General features: G+C 39.9%; 1 protein-coding gene across 2 annotated transcripts in view; it reads right to left on the reverse strand.

Moving 5' to 3' along the window:
• LOC128688373 (uncharacterized) overlaps nucleotides 1–20169 on the reverse strand; it is a 292282-nt gene that overhangs the window by 122352 nt on the left and 149761 nt on the right. Inside the window, exons 1-3 of one of the 2 annotated variants that reach the window (XM_070086754.1) lie at nucleotides 5581–6498; nucleotides 2919–3081; nucleotides 871–1075 (exon numbers count right to left, since the gene is read on the reverse strand). In XM_070086754.1, the coding sequence (XP_069942855.1) occupies nucleotides 871–1075; nucleotides 2919–3081; nucleotides 5581–5714 (502 nt within the window). In that variant the 5' untranslated portion in view covers nucleotides 5715–6498. Of the gene's footprint in view, nucleotides 1–870; nucleotides 1076–2918; nucleotides 3082–5580; nucleotides 6499–20169 lie in introns of those variants that run through there. The other variant, XM_070086753.1, reaches the window with a different exon arrangement.

The following is a 20169-nucleotide window of genomic DNA, read 5'->3' on the forward strand; positions in this document are numbered from 1 at the left end:
GAATCCTCCCTTATACACAACTTTCCTTGTATGAATCTTGGTCCTGGCTTTGTCTCTGTAGATGCCTTCCTTTCCCACTACATTGTAAAATGCTCCAAACTTCAGAACACCCGTGACTCAACCTGATTCTTTTTTCCCCTTCTCCCTCTTCCCCTTTCCTCTCTCCTTTTTGTCCTTTGGATTTTCTTTCTTCTGCTTTGGGTATTTGTTCTTTTATTATTTTCCCCCCTCTGTGTTCTTGCTCCTACCCTCTGTGGGCCCCTAGCTCCCTTGCAGTGCTCCTCTCTCTTAGTATCTGACTGACACTACTACTACTACCACTACTACTACTACTAACTACTACTACTACTAACTACTACTACTACTACTACTACTACTACTAACTACTACTACTACCTCTCTTGCTCCCATCAATGTCTGCTGGCCTATATATAATGTACTCCCTCCTTCTCTCCTTTCTGTTAGTGTGACTTTGTGAATGGTCCAAGTCAGACCGAAACATCATCGTAAGCTCCTCTCTTCAATGTATGAGTTATTTGTGTATTGTTCCAGTCACGGCATTGTGGCTTTTTTCGTTATTCAGGTTGGGATATCATCACATGCAGCAAATACATACTACCACATGAGAGCCTCCCATCCCTGCAATATTCGACATGCAAGCTCTACTCATCTCACATCTGTACCAACATCTGTTCCAATACTCACCTCTCACCCACCTTAAAACTCCATTTGCTTTATTACATTCCCATTTGCTTTATTACCCACCCACCACCATCACCCATACTACTACTAACTATTACTACTCAACTACCACCCAACTCCTACTAACTCATCATCAGTCAATTTCCCATACACCTCTCCAACACCAACCTGAAGTGGCCTTAAGTGTCCACAATATGACAGTGAGGACACCCTGAGCTAGAGTGTCTCCAGGGCGAGTCTCTGGCACAATAACCTCTGTTGAGTGGATACTGATCTCAAGCTGACCTGGGTCAACCCAGGCAGTGGAGAGTGCATCCATGACTAGTGAGTGGAGCCACGTTTTGAGTACTGGCACCTCCATCATCTGCACTGCCTATTAAAGGAACCAATCTTAGTTTGGATTGCAGGAGTGTGTAAGGGCAGTGTGTAGATGGTGGGAGAGAAGAGACTTAGGGAAAACTGTGAGGAAGGATGAAGAAAAGCAGGAACTGTGTGAGGTAGATTGGTCGCTTCATTTGCTAGATTTAAAGACTATCAGTTGCCCAAGGGTAATTAAAGCTGCATATCACCTGTACACCACTAATCAAGAATACTTTAATTCCTCAGAGGGATTAAAATATACTTTGGTCACATAGTACTCTAAGAGACACCTCCTGGTGCATATATGATATCATGAAGTGGGGTGAGAGGGAGAGTATGCAAGCACAATACTGCATTACTTCACTTTGGTAATATGAAAGATCTTCACAGTACATGCAATGTACTTAAAGGTTTCTTCTTCCACGGACTGTAAAATACTTAATTAACTTCAGAACATTAATAATTGATCTTCATAATGATCATTTTCTAAATGACTTGTTATTTATAAGATTAACTTAACAGTATCAAATAATGACAAGATTTAATATACTACTCTCCCCTTAACTTTCTAGGCCTACACATCCTAAAACAAAGCAGTAATGGTCTGCTATGTGGTTACTAAACTCATACTAAAACAATTATATAATCACATATATAAGCATATGTAACTTTAATAGTAAAACTTTGTGAGCTATCCAGGTTAAGAGCTATAAATTATAATAGAAGTAATAAATGTAAAAGTGAGAGGCATAAGAGTTAAGGGAGTGCTGAAAATGGTGAGAAAATGTCATCATCACAAGGCAGGCCACCAGCAGTTAAAGAAAATACATTATAATGCGAGGGTCGGAGGACATCAGGACAAAGCAGGTCAAGATATGCTGAAGTGATTTAGTGGCTACCAAGTCCTCATGAAACTGTAATCAGGACTGAAAAGGTCAGTAATGCTCAAAATAGGTCAGGTAATGTTTGGGGGAGAGACCAGGAAAGGTCATCTAAAGAGGAATTTAGGAGTCGCTTAAATTCACAAAGAAAATGATATATGTAACTAGCTTAAATAACAAAAGATTTTTACAGGTGAAAGGTCAATAGTTTTTCATAACAAAATTATGGAGAACACTGGAAAAACTAAATAAAAAATGACAGACTCTGTCAGGAGTCATGTCCATCACAATAATGATTTATTAAAGATTTATAAAAAACTTAACCATTCTTATCTTGTCTAGACTTAAGTAATTATGTACTACGATTGGTTTGCCCAAAATGCCCCGGCATGATAGTGGCTTTCTTTGTACTTAACAAAACAGAATTGTAATTGCACATTGTAACCTTTACAAAGAAATAAAACCTTTAAACTTTTTTTCTTTTAAAGCATGAAATATGAGCCAAAAAAATACACAGTACAGTATGCAAAACAAGCCACGGGGATGATGGAAATCTTTAGCTCAAGATCTTACACAAGGTATAGGTTATAGAGTTTAGGCAATACATTATAGGTTTCAGGGGATAGACTATACAGTTCAGGGGATAGGCTACAAGGTTCAGAGGATAGGCTCTAGGGTTCAGGGGATAGGCTCTAGGGTTCAGGGGATAGGCTCTAGGGTTCAGGGGATAGGCTCTAGGGTTCAGGGGATAGGCTCCAGGGTTCAGGGAATAGGTTATTGGGCTCAGGTTATAAGCTTTGGGTAATAAGTTACAAGGTTCAGGGGACAGGCTACATGGTTCAGGTAATAGGTTACAGTGTTCAGGGATAGGTTATGGAGCTAATGGGTATGAAGGTTCATTGGACAGGTTGCACATAAATGGTTAAGTAAGAAATGTTCTATAGATTATACGATAAGACAGACTGCAGAACCAACCTTGAGAATCCTGACGCTGAACCAGACTTGAGGTTTCTCAGTGAAGGAGAGAGCGAGGCGGGTGAGGTGTGGGAAGGGTGCCTCCATATCCAGGGTGACTGTCACAACCACACGCCCCAGAACAGCAAGCTTCTCCACGCCCACATCCAGGTCCACGCCCACCCTGCAACACCGCCCACACAGGCAATAACAATTATTCGAGGATAGGAGTGTTTTCCAATGTTTTCTTAGGAAACAGTTGTGTTTTGTCACATATTCTTCATTATTGCAGCATTATGCAATAATTTTTATTGCTACATAAGACAAGATAAGATTTGCTGAGATTTTTAACCCGGAGGGTGAGCCAAGAAAGTCAGTGCATCATCAAGGACTGTCTGTATTATTTCCATTGTGGTCTTTCAATCTTGTCCCCCAGAATGCCACCCACACCAGTCGATTTACACCCAGGTACTTATTACTTACTGCTAGGTGAACTGGGACAGTAGGTGTAAGGAAACATGCCCAACATCTTCACCTTTGCCATGGACTGAACCACAGACACTCAGTGTGTGAGATGAGAGCATTGGCAACCAAGCCAGGGTAGGAGTATTGACCAACATTGGGCCATGAAATTAAATTTTTTATTTCTTTGCATAGTATATAGTATGTGACTTACATGCTATAAAATACTGTTAAGTACAAAGAAAGCCACTAACATGAGTGAGCATTTTGGACAGATTAATACTAATTATGTATGTGCTTGGCTGGGTATCTAATTATATAAAGCTAATTATATATGTCCCTAGCTAGGTATGTATTTAATTATGTATTTATCAAATAATGTATGTTCAAATGTAATGCTCCATGACCTATATCAATATAGAGTAGGAATTAGTATCAGTCTGCCCAAAATGCCTAGGCATGCTAGTGGCCTTTGTAATTAACATTTTGCAACATGTAAACCAAACACTGGGTACTTCCCACACACCAGCCAGGGCACTTCCCCACATACCAGCCCAGGTACTTCCCCACATACCAGCCAGGGAACTTCCCCACATACCAGCCCAGGTACTTCCCCACATACCAGCCAGGGTACTTCCCACACACCAGCCAGGGAACTTCCCCACATACCAGCCCAGGTACTTCCCCACATACCAGCCAGGGAACTTCCCCACATACCAGCCCAGGTACTTCCCCACATACCAGCCAGGGTACTTCCCCACATACCAACCAGGGTACTTCCCACACACCAGCCAGGGAACTTCCCCACATACCAGCCAGGGTACTTCCCCACATACCAGCCAGGGTACTTCCCACACACCAGCCAGGAACTTCCCCACATACCAGCCAAGGTACTTCCCCACATACCAGCTGGGTACTTCCCCACATACCAGCCAGGGTACTTTGCCACATACCAGCCAGGGTACTTCGCCACATACCAACCAGGGTAATTCCCCACATACCAGCCAGGGAACTTCCCCACATACCAGACAGGGTACTTCCCCACACACGATTTGATTTGATTGGGACTTGCGCATGAGTGAATAGAATTATCAAAGCTTATTGCTTGGGAAGCATTGAAAATAGGGATGGGCAAATACGTTTCTGTTAGTGGGATGGTTTGTGAAGGACCTGCCTAGTATGGGTCAACAGGCCTGCTGCAATGTTCCTGCTTTCTTATGTGCAAACATTTATGGATGAACATCATCCTGACAGCTGTTGCAGGATGTGCTGGCAACATCTACAATGACAATGTTGTGTCCCATTTTAGGGAAATCTTAAAAAAATGCCAGAAACAGAGCTCTCTGGACACATTTTTGGTGCGACAGGGGTCCAATGACTCTCAAGCTGGTCCTAGTGGTATTAAAAAACAAAGAAGGGAGGTAACCCCAGAAAAGGACTTGTTACCTGAAGTCTTTATGGAAGGGGATTTCCCTTCCAAACAATTGTAGACTCCTCCATCCTCTGTCCTCCTCCCATCTCATCACTCATCAATACATCTTCAATAAAGATAAAAGTCATTTCAGTATTGTTTACTCTGCATGTCTCATTGTTTTGTGTAGGGAAATGTATATTTCACGTAAAAAAATTATTCTGTTTAATACTTTTGGGTGTCTGGAACGGATTAATTGGATTTCCATTATTTCTTGTGGGGAAAATTAATTCGGATAACGAAAAAATCGGTTAGAGACAAGCTCTCTGGAACAGATTAATGTCGTTACCTGAGGATCCACTGTACTACTGTATAGAAAGCCCCTTGTCTTGCAGAGCATTTCGAGCAAATTAGGTCAATTTCGTCCCCAAGATGCAACCCACACCAGTCAACCAACAACCAGGTATGGAACCTCTGGTTATGAACGCTTCTGAACACAAACAAATCAGTTCACGACCAAAAAATTCGCCAAATTTTTGTATCTTGTCACGAGCACATAATCAGGAGCCAAACAAACACAGCCACGCCGATTTACATATTCTGCACCATTTTTTTGCATGCACCAATTTTCCCCACTTTCTGCTGTTTTGTGTACTGTATCACTGTAGGCAACAAGAGTATTTCACCCCTCCATGGAAGATATGTTCATTTAATATCACATACCTGCAAGTCCCTCCCAAGAAGCTCATTGCTAGTAATCCCTTCCTTAAATCTCTTGTTAGAGCAACTGCTCAAGAAGAAATTTCTCACCTAGCTGGTAATAATAAGTTATCACAAGTTATATACACTGATGGATCTAAACAGGAGTCTTCTGGCAGGGCTGCATCTGCTCTTGTTGCCACCTCCCTAGTTAAAAACAATAATAAATTTGTTGAGTTAGGCATAAGAATTAACAACTGGGCGTCTACACTGCAAACTGAATTGTTTGCAATCCTAATGGCGCTAAAGCTAACCTATGACACTGAGCTTGACTCTATCATCATTACTGATTCTATGTCATCATTGAAGGCTCTTGGCTCATATAATGACTCCAACATGCTCATTGGAGAAGCCAGGTATAGATACTCAAAAATCAGGGACAAAGGAATTAATGTACAATTGCTATGGATCCCATCACACATTGGATTACTCCTTCATGATAAAGTTGATATGTTAGCCAAGAAGAGTACCCAGAAGGAGAATGTAGAATATAACTTTGGTATATCTGTGTCTAGCATTAGGAATAATATTAGGAGAGAAGTAAATAATGAAAATGATTGTTATAGGAATGCAGTTAGAAGCCTGAGTAGATCTATAACCCACTATGATAACATGAACGTAGATAAGTATGTTTATGGAGCAACTTGCAATGTGAACAGACTGACTGATGTTGTAGTGGCCAGGCTTAGGCTTGGTTACAAGTACTTCTGGCAGTTTGGGAGACACACAGATGATGATCAAACTAAATGTAAATTATGTGATCAGGCATATGGTCACTCTCTTGAACACTATGTGCTTAATTGTCCACTTATTGAGGAATACAGAGACAGACAGTATAATAACCTATGTGACATGTCAAGATATCTTATTAATGAAAATAAGATACCAGATATACTAAGCAAATTTCCTAAATTTGCTTGTAACAGATAAGTGAACTATAGATATGTAGATATAAATCCATATGTATTCCGGTTAACCCTTTGGGGCCTAGTTCCTAGGCCTTTTGTGTATCCATATGTTCTTGTGCTACCGTCCACAGGATGGATATGGGGTGCACAATAAACTAGCCACTTCGGTGGCAAAATCTAAAAATCTAAAATGTGTAAACCTAACAAAGACCCTCTCAACACTGTTATAAGAATCATTGTTGTAAGTAAGTTTATTAAGGTATACACAAATACAGTTACATAGATAATCATACAGCAGCATGTGTGTAAAGAACCTAAGATAACCCAAAAAAGTCAGTGACTTATTTTCTCGATTTTTTTTTTCGGTGAGCACTCGTTTTTGTTGATTATCTCAGAAGCAAGTTATTCATAAATTAGAGTAATAATGATCATAATAAATTTGGATCAGCAATGTTTTATCAGCAGGTAGTGCACAAACAGCTCGCAGTGCCAGTACCCGTCTAGGGCTTGCCATATATTATGATTTTTTTTTCTCAGTTGTTTGTTGGGCTATCTTATTGAAACTTGGGCAATGTATGATGGAAAGATGCTTCTTAACTTACACCAAAAATGAAAGAAATCGGACAGTAAATAACGGAGCTCACTTCTCAGCCATTCAAAAACTGTTTACAGCGAAGTTTGTACGGGTCTAGAACGGACTCTTGCAATGTTAGTTTTCTCTGTTGTTCAAGGTTTTCTCAGTGTTATTCAAGGTTTTTACATTTAGTTTACTATTACACTGTGCATTCTATGGTATAATTAACTATTTTTGTTCTTAAATATCTTAAAAAACAATATTTACATACAGTTCATAGGAGTCTGGAATGGATTAATCATATTTACATAGTACAATCCAATGGGGAAATTAGGTTTGGGTCACGACCAGAGTTTTGGAACAAAGTTTACCTGGAGAGAGTTCCAGGGGTCAACGCCCCCACGGCCCGGTCTGTGACCAGGCCTCCTGGTGGATCAGAGCCTGCTCAACCAGGCTGTTACTGCTGGCTGCACGCAATCCAACGTACGAGCCATTGCCCGGCTGGTCAGGTACCGACTTTAGGTGCTTGTCCAGTGCCTGCTTGAAGACAGCCAGGGGTCTATTGGTAATCCCCCTTATGCATGCTGGGAGGCAGTTGAACAGTCTTGGACCCCTGGCACTTATTGTGTTGTCTCTTAACATGCTAGTGACACCCCTGCTTTTCATTGGGGGGATGTTGCATTGTCTGCCGAGTCTTTTACTTTCGTATTGGTATTGGTTCATTCCTTCCATCGTCATCGTCTTTTTCTTCGTCATCGTCAGAAGTGGTTGGTTGTACTCGCCTAGTTGTGTTTGCAGGGGTCGAATCACAGCTCCTGGCCCCACCTCTTCACTGGTCGCTACTAGGTCACTCTTCCTGCTCCACAAGCTTTATCATATCTCTTCTTAAAGCTATGTATGGATCCTGCCTCCACTACATCACTTCCCAGTCTATTCCACTTTCTGACAACTGTGACTGAAGAAATACTTCCTAACATCCCTGTGATTCATCTGAGTCTTCAACTTGCAACTGTGGCCCGTTGTTGCTGTGTCCTATCTCTGGAACATCCTGTCCCTGTCCACCTTGTCAATTCCTCTCAGTATTTTATGTATATGTTATTATATCCCCCTATACGTATTCGTTTATAACAGCACAAAACATACTTAACCCCTGCCAATTTGGCTTCAGAAAAAATAAAAGCACTAATGATGCAATTGTAAAAATGCTAGATCCGCTTTACACAGCACTGGAAAATAAGGAATACCCATTAGGACTATTTATTGACCTAAGAAAAGCTTTTGACACAGTAGATCATGGTATCCTGCTCTGCAAACTTGACAATTATGGTATAAGAGGCCATGCACTTGCATATTTCATATCCTACTTTACTAATAGGTATCAGTATGTCACCATTAAAATCATAACCTCATCAACGCAGCCACTTGATACTGGATTGCCATAGGGAAGTGTCCTTGGTTCCCTGCTCATCCCCTTATACATCAGAGATATTCCAACGTATCGCAACACCTGAAACCCATTCTCTTTGCTGACGACATGACTTATGTCATCTCCCACCCAAATCTTGCCACCCTCAACACCACTGTTAACGATGAGCTACTCAAAATATCTACTTGGATGACAGCCAATAAATTACACTTAACACTGACAAAACCTTCTATATTATGTTTGGTAATGCGTGCTAAAGGAATAACAGGAAAAGTCGGTCGATGGATCTATAATTTCCTCACTAACAGAACACAGAGAGTAGTCGTCAACAGAGTAAAGTCCGAGGCAGCTACGGTGAAAAGCTCTGTTCCACAAGGCACAGTACTCGCTCCCATCTTGTTCCTCATCCTTATATCCGACATAGACAAGGATGTCAGCCACAGCACCGTGTCTTCCTTTGCAGATGACACCCGAATCTGCATGACAGTGTCTTCCATTGCAGACACTGCAAAGCTCCAGGCAGACATCAACCAAATCTTTCAGTGGGCTGCAGAAAACAATATGAAGTTCAACGATGAGAAATTTCAATTACTCAGATATGGTAAACATGAGGAAATTAAATCTTCATCAGAGTACAAAACAAATTCTGGCCACAAAATAGAGCGAAACACCAACGTCAAAGACCTGGGAGTGATCATGTCGGAGGATCTCACCTTCAAGGACCATAACATTGTATCAATCGCATCTGCTAGAAAAATGACAGGATGGATAATGAGAACCTTCAAAACTAGGGAGGCCAAGCCCATGATGACACTCTTCAGGTCACTTGTTCTATCTAGGCTGGAATATTGCTGCACACTAACAGCACCTTTCAAGGCAGGTGAAATTGCCGACCTAGAAAATGTACAGAGAACTTTCACGGCGCGCATAACGGAGATAAAACACCTCAATTATTGGGAGCGCTTGAGGTTCCTAAACCTGTATTCCCTGGAACGCAGGAGGGAGAGATACATGATTATATACACCTGGAAAATCCTAGAGGGACTAGTACCGAACTTGCACACGAAAATCACCCACTACGAAAGCAAATGACTTGGCAGACGATGCACCATCCCCCCAATGAAAAGCAGGGGTGTCACTAGCACGTTAAGAGACCATACAATAAGTGTCAGGGGCCCGAGACTGTTCAACTGCCTCCCAGCACACATAAGGGGGATTACCAACAGACCCCTGGCAGTCTTCAAGCTGGCACTGGACAAGCACCTAAAGTCAGTTCCGGATCAGCCGGGCTGTGGCTCGTATGTTGGTTTGCGTGCAGCCAGCAGCAACAGCCTGGTTGATCAGGCTCTGATCCACCAGGAGGCCTGGTCTCAGACCGGGCCGCGGGGGCGTTGACCCCCGGAACTCTCTCCAGGTAAACTCCAGGTAACAGAGCAGGTGTTGCACAACTTAACATTAATATCAAGAACACTCTAATTGCCAGATATAATGAGGGCAAATTCCTAGGCTTACACCTCAACAGCAACCTGAATTTCAGCACTCTTATCCAACACATAACAAAAACAGTATCCAAAATGGTTGGGATCCTCTCCAAGATACGTTACTACGTGCCACAACCTGCCCTTCTCACACTATGCCGCTCACTCATTTATCCCTACCTCACCTACACTATTTGTGCTTGGGGATCAAGTGCAGCAACACACTTGAAGCCAATAATAACCCAACAAAGAGCTGCAGTAAGAATAATCACTCAATCCAATCCCAGGCAACACTCCCCCCCCCCACTCTTCATATATCTAAACTTACTCACTGTTCAGAACATCCACACTTACTACTGTGCAACCTACATTTACAGAACCTTAAATTCCAATATTAACCCTGACCTAAAACACTTTCTTGATAGTTGTGACAGGACCCACAGGCATAACACCAGACACAAACATCTCTGACATTCCCCGTGTCTGGCTAAACCTACACAAAAATTCAATGTACACAAAAGGGCCTAAAATCTGGAACACCCTACCTGAAAACTAGAACTGCAGATGCATTCATCACTTTCAAAACTACCACTAGAAAACATCTTATCTCCCTGACACACCCCACCATCAGCTAACTACATGAAAACTGCCTATTCTCTTGTATCATACACACATAGAAAACAACCTAGACCTCCCCTCGATATCTGTGATTCCCCACAATTCACACTTACACTCACCCAATTGACTATAAACATTGAAATACGTAATACAAAATTTATGAACTATAATACAGTTACTTAGCCTTAATACCAACATGCTCCTTAATCTGTACCAATATAGAGTTTTGAATTAATCTTAGTCTGCCCGAAATGCCTAGTCATACTAGGTGTGATAGTGGTTCTCTGTAAAAAGTTTTATATAATATGTAAACCACACAATATCCTATAATATGTAAACCCCACACTGTAATCTTTATAGAGAATAAACTTGATTTGATTTGATTTATCTCTCCTGTCTTCCCATGTCGAGAGGTCGATTTCCTTTAACCCCCCTCGTAGGACATACCCCTTAGCTCTAGGACTAGTCTTGTTGCAAACCTTTGCACTCTCTCTAATTTCCTTACATGCTTGGCTAGGTGTGGGTTCCAAACTGGTGCTGCATACTCCAATATAGGCCTAACGTACACGGTGGACAGGGTTCTAAACGATTTCTTATTGAGATGGCAGAATGCTGTGCTTAAGTTTGCTAGGCGCCCGCATGCTGCAGCAATTATTTTGTTATTGTGCGCCTCAGGAGATGTGCCCGTTGTTATATTCACACCAAGATCCTCTTCCTTGAGTGAGGTTTGTAGTCTCTGGTCCCCTAGATTGTACTCCGTCTATGGTCTTCTTTGCCCTTCCCCAATCTTGATGACTTTTCATTTGGTGGGGTTCAACTCTGGAACCAGTTTCTGGTTAATCAGGTTGTAATTGTTGGTAGCTGCTGGTAATTGTTGGTTGTGGTTGTTAGCTGTTGTTTGTAGTTGTTGCTGGTTGTTGTTGGTTATGGATACTGGTAGTTTTTGTTGGTTGTCGCCACGGTGACCCGTGGCCTGGTGGGAAAAGTTCTCGCTCCACACGGTGAGTGTCCAGGTTCGATTCCCGGCGAGGGTTGAAACATTGGGCGTTTCCTTGCACCTGTTGTCTATGTTCACCCATCAGTAAAATAGGTACCTGGGTGTTAATCGACTGGTGTAGGTCGCATCCTGGGGCAAAACTAATCTAATTTGTTCCCAGCCCATCATAAATACATATTTAAGAACTAAACATGCATTTGCTCAATATCATGAACATAGGTAAAACTTTTTCATCAATGTAATCAATATATACTTGCTCTCAATATCTGTATTCATCTCAGATGTTAATCACTCCCATGTATGCGCCTAAGGTTTGTAATAAAAAACGTACATCTTCTATACAAGACTTATAGCCATATCACCCGACTATTATACTACTTTGTACATATATGTATCATGTCAAAATAAAATATATTAAATTATATTATTAAAATGCTCTGCGTAACAAGCGGCTTTCTATTTAGTAATATGTCACTAATGTACTTGTAGAAATAAAGATTATTATTATTATTATAATTAATATTATTGTTCTTGTTGGTGTTTTTAGGGCCACTGACCTCGTACGCCGTATCGAGCCCTGTCTTCCAGTGCCAGGAAAGGAAACCTTGACCAAAGTGGAAGGAGACAGACCAACATCTGTGCGTATTAAATATCTCCAAAGTGCCCTAAAGCCAGCAAGAATACGCAGGTACAGGCCAGGATCTCCTGACGGTCTGGACGGACAAACCCCTTCCCACTGAGGAGAAGTAGACAAGACATATTTACCATACCTAGTTACACAGCCATACATAACTGCAGGCCTGGCCAACTAGGAGGAGGCACTGCCATCTATTACTCTGATGAATTAGAATGTATGAAATTAACTTGCACAAGGGACGAAAACGGAGAATATATAATAGCTAAATTCATGTCAAAAAACCTTAAGAAACCTATAACAGTTGGAGCAGTCTACAGACTACCACACTCAAATACTTACACTTTTAGTAGTAACCTTAGAAACATGATAACTGAGTCAGAGTTGAATAAACACCATCTGATACTTACAGGAGACTTCAACATAAACCTCATCCAAGCAACTGACCCTCCAGTAGCTGATTTCACAAACACTATGAACAACTGCTTGTTGCTACCCTCTATAACTAAGCCAACAAGAATCTCTGAGACAAGTGCCTCAGTACTTGACCATATCTGGACCAACACGATATACCCACTACAAGCAGGTATAATCACAGGCAACACCACAGACCACTACCCCATCTTTCTCATAACCAACTTATGTAAATTACCTCAAGAAACGAGAAAGATCTCATTTCGCCTGCATGACGAGACATCGATAAACAATTTAATATTAGCACGAGGTGACATTGACTGGCAGAGAGAGCTAGATGACAGCAATAATGTTGATAAAGATGTTAAAACTTTTTTACATGAAACCCTAAACCTCTATAACATACACTGTCCGATCAAAACGAAGCAGATCACAGAAAAGAGACTAAGCAGCCCATGACTATCAAATAGTACCCTCAAATCTATTGATAAAAAGCACCAACTGGAAAAACAGTTCAGATTAGGCCTGATTACTAAAGAACTGGCTAAACGATACACATAATACTCACAAAACTAATACGAAAATCAAAGCAAAAATGTATTATGAAAACAGATTTAGTGAAATAAAAGGTGATATGAAAAGTACCTGGCAAACCCTCTCCAAAATTTTGGGCTCTTGGAAACCGTCTGGAAATATAGAGATAAACGTAACTAAACCAGATGAACCTCACATACAGCCTATAGACACGGCTGACAAATTTAATGCCTTCTACTGCAGGATCAAATCTAACAAGTAAAATTCCTAGCTCAAATACCCAGCCGAACGACTACCTCACTGGAAACTACGCAAATACTCTATATCTAGCTCCAACTAATTCTACTGAAGTCTCACTCATCATTAAATCATTAAAGAACAAAGCAGGAGATCTAGATAACTTGCCACCATTCATATATAAATAAGCTGCACATGTGCTGTCACCCATTACTGCAACAATGTTTAACAAATCTGTAGCGTCCTCATCCTTCCCATCCATACTCAAGACAGCAAGTGTTACCCTGATCCACAAAGGAGGTGATCCAACTGACTTGAACAACTATTGACCTATATCAAACTTGCCCTTACTTTCCAAAATATTCGAAAAAAAAATAATACACAAACGACTTTATTCCTACCTTATATCCAACAACATACTTAACCCATGCCAGTTTGGGTTTAGACAAAAAATAAGTACGAATGATGCTATTATACAAATGCTTGAACTAATATATATAGCTCTCGATAAATATGAATATCCTCTGGGCCTTTTCACTGATCTACGAAAAGCATTTGATACACTCGACCACAATCTCCTACACCTAAAACTAAATCACTGACATCAGAGGACATTCCCTTGATTACCTAAAATCTTATCTTAACGACAGACACCAGTATGTATATGCAAATGGAGTAAACTCCGCTATCCAGCCTGTAGCTGTCGGAATGCCCCAGGGTAGTAGGCCCACTCTTCTTTCTCATCTACATCAATGATCTCCCCAATGCAACCCAATTCCTTAAACCAGTTCTATTCCCAGATGACACTACTTATGTCTACTCCCATTCGACCCCAGTTGTACTTAGAAACACTGTAAACAATGAGCAGCTAAAAATATATACTTGGATGATGACCAACAAGCTCAATCTCAACATATACTTCATGCTGTTTACCTGGACCTGGCAACAGAGGCTTAAATATCTGCCTTAATATATCGATAAATGATTCCCCTATATCGAGATACACTGAGGGTAAATTTCTAGGTCTTCTCCTTGACTGTAATCTTAAATTTCATTCCTACATCCAACATATGTCCAAGAAAATTTCCAAATTAGTAGGCATCCTCTCTAAGATACGATACTATGTACCACAAATGATACCCCTTACCCTATACCACTCTTTAATATATCCTTACCTCACTTATGACATTTGTGCCTAGGGATCAACCACAGCCAACCACCTTAAACCTTTAATAACCCAACAAAACGCTGCTGTGCGGATGATTACCAGCTCCTGTGCTAGACAGCACCCCACCGCTTTTCAAAAGCCTGACCTTGCTAAATATACGAGACATACGCTCATATTATTGTGCCTATTATATATACAGAACATTAAATTCCACTATAAACCCTCCGCTAAAACTACTCCTTGACAGTTACAAGAGTGCACAAGCACAATACAAGGCATAAGGCACTCTGAATTTAACATTCCTCGTGTCAGTCTCACTCTACAAAAACGCTATGGACATAAAGGGCCCGAAGATCTGGAACTTGCTACCGGAACCGATAAAGGATCACCTGACTACTTATAAATTTGAGACTTTCCTAAAAAATCACCTTATCTCTCAATACTAACCAATTCAGCCAAAACAAATGCTAATTAGTTATATTATATGACCTCTAGACTTTTAAACTTCTGCCAGTCCATGAAATATTACTTCCTGAACCATTATTTGTAATATTTTTATTATGTACAACTTCAGGATTATTATTCTTAAAAACCTCCACCTTGAGCACCTCGCATTAATATTAAGATTAAATAAAATTATAATAAAATTATAACCACTACTATCTTGTCTAGTTTTAAGTAGTTACTGTGTACTATTATCTGTCTAGTTTTAAGTAGTTACTGTGTACTATTATCTGTCTAGTTTTAAGTAGTTACTGTGTACTATTATCTGTCTAGTTTTAAGTAGTTACTGTGTACTATTATCTGTCTAGTTTTAAGTAGTTACTGTGTACTATTATCTGTCTAGTTTTAAGTAGTTACTGTGTACTATTATCTGTCTAGTTTTAAGTAGTTACTATGTACTATTATCTGTCTAGTTTTAAGTAGATATTATGTACTATTATCTGTCTAGTTTTAAGTAGTTACTATGTACTATTATCTGTCTAGTTTTAAGTAGTTACTATGTACTATTATCTGTCTAGTTTTAAGTAGATATTATGCACTATTATCTGTCTAGTTTTAAGCAGTTTCTGTAAACAGTTGACCCTCGATTTTCATCATCCCTTTTCTGTATGTAAAACTATAGTTATTCTCTATATTAGGATTAGTCTGCCTGAAATGCCCTGGCATGACAGTGTCTTTCTTTGTACTTAGCAAACCAAAATTGTAATTACACACTGTAACATTTACAAAGAAAAAAACCTTTATCTTTATATAAAGACTGCACCCGAATACCATGAACGTGAGCAAGGTCGCAGGCAGGACTCTCTGGGTTGTACTGGACCGACACCAACGCTTACGCCTTATTTAGTTCTGCAATATATTTTTTCTGGGAGTCCGGGAAAAATATACTGCTCAAACCTGTATTGGAAATGAAGAGGAAACAAACCAAAAACAGACATGGGAACAATATGTTGTCAGTTAGGTAAGATGGACTCCCTCGCCTTAACACCAGCAGAGCCAGACACCAACTAACACACCACTCCAACCATGACCAGCAGCACAAGAAGCAATGGAAGAAACAGTGAGCCCATGGTTCACCCAGAGGAGGAGAATAATAATAATAATATAAAAATAATTTATTTCAGTATGATACAATGTTTGGACAGAGATGGGTGACATTTAGTTGTGCATGCAAAAAGCCCATAGTTATGCAGATCATTATTATTATATTATTATTGCAATCAAAACTAAGCGCTAAGCTCACAGAGGCGCAGAGAGGCAAAAGTCAAAGGTTAGAGCAGCTTCAAGCTTAACGTGCTTGAATATTTCAGTATATTGGTCTTTTTGGTCTCTTTGAAAGGACTGAATTAGATTTGGACTAATTTACCCCTGATACTGAAGAAATTTGGATATTAGTTCTCTTATGATGACTTATGAATGCCGCTTCTGATTCTTTTGAAATCTTCTCTACTACTGTTTTTTTTTTTCAACAAACCGGCCATATCCCACTGAGGCAGGGTGGCCCAAAAAGAAAAACATAGTTTCTCTTTTTAAACTTAGTAATTTATAAAGGAGTTACTAGCCCCTTGCTCCCGGCATTTTACTCACCTCTTACGACACGCATGGCTTACACAGGAAGAATTCTGTTCCACTTCCTCATGGAAGTTATTAACTTATGCTCCAATTTGCATAATTTAAATCGCGTGCACTAAGGCACGAGACTGGAGTTAAAGTTAACTTAAAACCGCTTAACAATTGTTTAATTAGGTTATCTTACTAAAATTTATGAAGTACAAAACTTTGACCTTTCATATAACAATCTGGTTTATGATTTAAGACATTTTGAGATTTTGTGTAGCATTTTGACATAACATTTGAAGTAGTAAATACTGAAGTACAGCATTTTTGGTTACTACATTAGGTATATTGAAATATATTAGTGATAGAGAACATCAGTATGAATGTTAATAAATGGATCAATAGGGTTGCTTTGGATAAACTGGGCATTAAGATAATGTAAGCACTGTTTAATTCAGATTTAACAAGTGCTTTTTAACCATATTTTTGAAGCTGGTGGCTCATAGGGAACTTTTCGCATCTTATGGAAGAGAATTCCAAATTTCAGGGTCCTTTATTTGAAAGAAGTTTCTAGATAGGTTGAGTCGAATACGTGGTATGTCTAAGAGATACCTATGACGTACCTATGTCTTGTGTTGTCTGTGTTTTGTTGCTGGGGCTGGAGTTTTGAGACTCTCTGACCGCGGGTTCAATCCCGGCCGGGGTATGGTTTCTCTAGGAAGTACTGTGCCTGTGTCCTATTGCACATCTCCAACGAAGTCGGAGCGCTAGGTCGAAGTTAGTTGTAGGTATCCTATATATATATATATATATATATATATATATATATATATATATATATATATATATATATATATATATATATATATATATATATATATATATATATTGTTAGTTCTGTATTATATTTTATAGGTATGCTACTTGCTGGTTCAGTAGGCAATATTCAGTCATTTTACTGTGATCTGTTTGTTTTTTAAGGGAAAATGTGTGTTATAAAGACAAACTTGAACACGTGTGAATATCTTGAACAATACTGAATTATCTCCGCCAATCAATGGTACTATATATAGACATGATAAAATTATTCACTGAAGCCTCATGGTGGAACCTAAAACGATATTTTGGATGACAGTTGGTGACTGTATTATGTTGGTAACAAGAAAGGTTGGGAAATGATCAGTCGTGTTATCAGTTATTATGCAAGCTTTTAGAGAAGTTGTTATATTTGTTCAAATGTGGTCGAGAGAAGATGCAGATGTCTCGGTAATTCGCGTGGGTTTGGTTATTGGTGGCAATAATAGGCAATTATACTTGTTGTTTAAGAAGCCAGATATTTGCGTATCTTCTGCCTGGATGAGATTGATGTTAGTCACCAACAATTATTAAGTGATAGTTGATGAGTTTGTTATGCTTGATCTGGTCTTTAAGGTTACCACACAGGTGCCTGTGTTGGTATGTGAGGTGTGTTGACTGCATGATCTGGTCTTTAAGGTTACCACACAGGTGCCTGTGTTGGTATGTGAGGTGTGTTGACTGCATGATCTGGTCTTTAAGGTTACCACACAGGTGCCTGTGTTGGTATGTGAGGCGTGTTGACTGCATGATCTGGTCTTTAAGGTTACCACACAGGTGCTTATGTTGGTATGTGAGGTGTGTTGACTGCATGATCTGGTCTTTAAGGTTACCACACAGGTGCTTGTGTTGGTATGTGAGGTGTGTTGACTGCATGATCTGGTCTTTAAGGTTACCACACAGGTGCTTGTGTTGGTATGTGAGGCGTGTTGACTGCATGATCTGGTCTTTAAGGTTACCACACAGGTGCTTGTGTTGGTATGTGAGGTGTGTTGACTGCATGATCTGGTCTTTAAGGTTACCACACAGGTGCTTGTGTTGGTATGTGAGGCGTGTTGACTGCATGATCTGGTCTTTAAGGTTACCACACAGGTGCTTGTGTTGGTATGTGAGGTGTGTTGACTGCATGATCTGGTCTTTAAGGTTACCACACAGGTGCCTGTGTTGGTATGTAAGGTGTGTTGACTGCATGATCTGGTCTTTAAGGTTACCACACAGGTGCCTGTGTTGGTATGTGAGGTGTGTTGACTGCATGATCTGGTCTTTAAGGTTACCACACAGGTGCCTGTGTTGGTATGTGAGGTGTGTTGACAGGTACAGTTGCTAACGGGGTATTTATATTTCTAGTTGTAAACAGAGCAAATATGTATTCGTCATGTTCATCTCGGGTTCATGTACAGTGTAAGTATTGTATAACATTGGTATATTATATTGGTGTTGCCACCTCTCTTGATCAGTTATGAATGGTTGTGTACCCAGGTAAACTAAAGATGTTTACTTAGTCAACTTTTAGCCAGGTTACTAACACATGAATGTTAATATAGATCCAGGTTTACCTCTGGATGTATATTAACATTCATGTGTAGTAATTACTAAAACAATAGTTGTAGCTTGGATAAAATATATATATATATATATATATATATATATATATATATATATATATATATATATATATATATATATATATATATATATCAAGGCTGGAATATTGCTGCACTCTAACAGCACCTTTCAAGGCAGGTGAAATTGCCGACCTAGAAAATGTACAGAGAACTTTCACGGCGCGCATAACGGAGATAAAACACCTCAATTACTGGGAGCGCTTGAGGTTTCTAAACCTGTATTCCCTGGACCGCAGGAGGGAGAGATACATGATTATATACACCTGGAAAATCCTAGAGGGACTAGTACCGAACTTGCACACGAAAATCACTCACTACGAAAGCAAAAGACTTGGCAGACGATGCACCATCCCCCCAATGAAAAGCAGGGGTGTCACTAGCACGTTAAGAGACCATACAATAAGTGTCAGGGGCCCGAGACTGTTCAACTGCCTCCCAGCACACATAAGGGGGATTACCAACAGACCCCTGGCAGTCTTCAAGCTGGCACTGGACAAGCACCTAAAGTCAGTTCCTGATCAGCCGGGCTGTGGCTCGTACGTTGGTTTGCGTGCAGCCAGCAGCAACAGCCTGGTTGATCAGGCGCTGATCCACCAGGAGGCCTGGTCACAGACCGGGCCGCGGGGGCGTTGACCCCCGAAACTCTCTCCAGGTAAACTCCAGGTATATATATATATATATATGTCTGTATATATATATATATATATATATATATATATATATATATATATATATATATATATATATATATATATATATATATATGTATATATAAAATGTTATTTGAGTTTTGTGACATCAATATTAAAACTGTTTTCAAAGATTTTCTTCAATATAATAAGTTTTGCTAAATTTTCTTTATTATAAAAAGTTTTATAATGTTTTTTCTCAATATAAAGTGTTTATGAATGTTTAGTTTAACGTCAGTAATGTTTTGTTACGTATGTTTATAGGGAAAATATTTAATGTAATATTTCGTCATGGCAGCGAGTCAGGTGTCAGGTGTCAGCAGTCAGGTGTCAGGTGTCAGCAGTCAGGTGTCAGGTGTCAGCAGTCAGGTATCAGGTGTCATGTGTCAGGTGTCAGCAGTCAGGTGTCAGGTGTCAGCAGT

This window comes from Cherax quadricarinatus, chromosome 19 (assembly GCF_038502225.1).
Source record: "Cherax quadricarinatus isolate ZL_2023a chromosome 19, ASM3850222v1, whole genome shotgun sequence".
NCBI lineage: Eukaryota > Metazoa > Arthropoda > Malacostraca > Decapoda > Parastacidae > Cherax > Cherax quadricarinatus.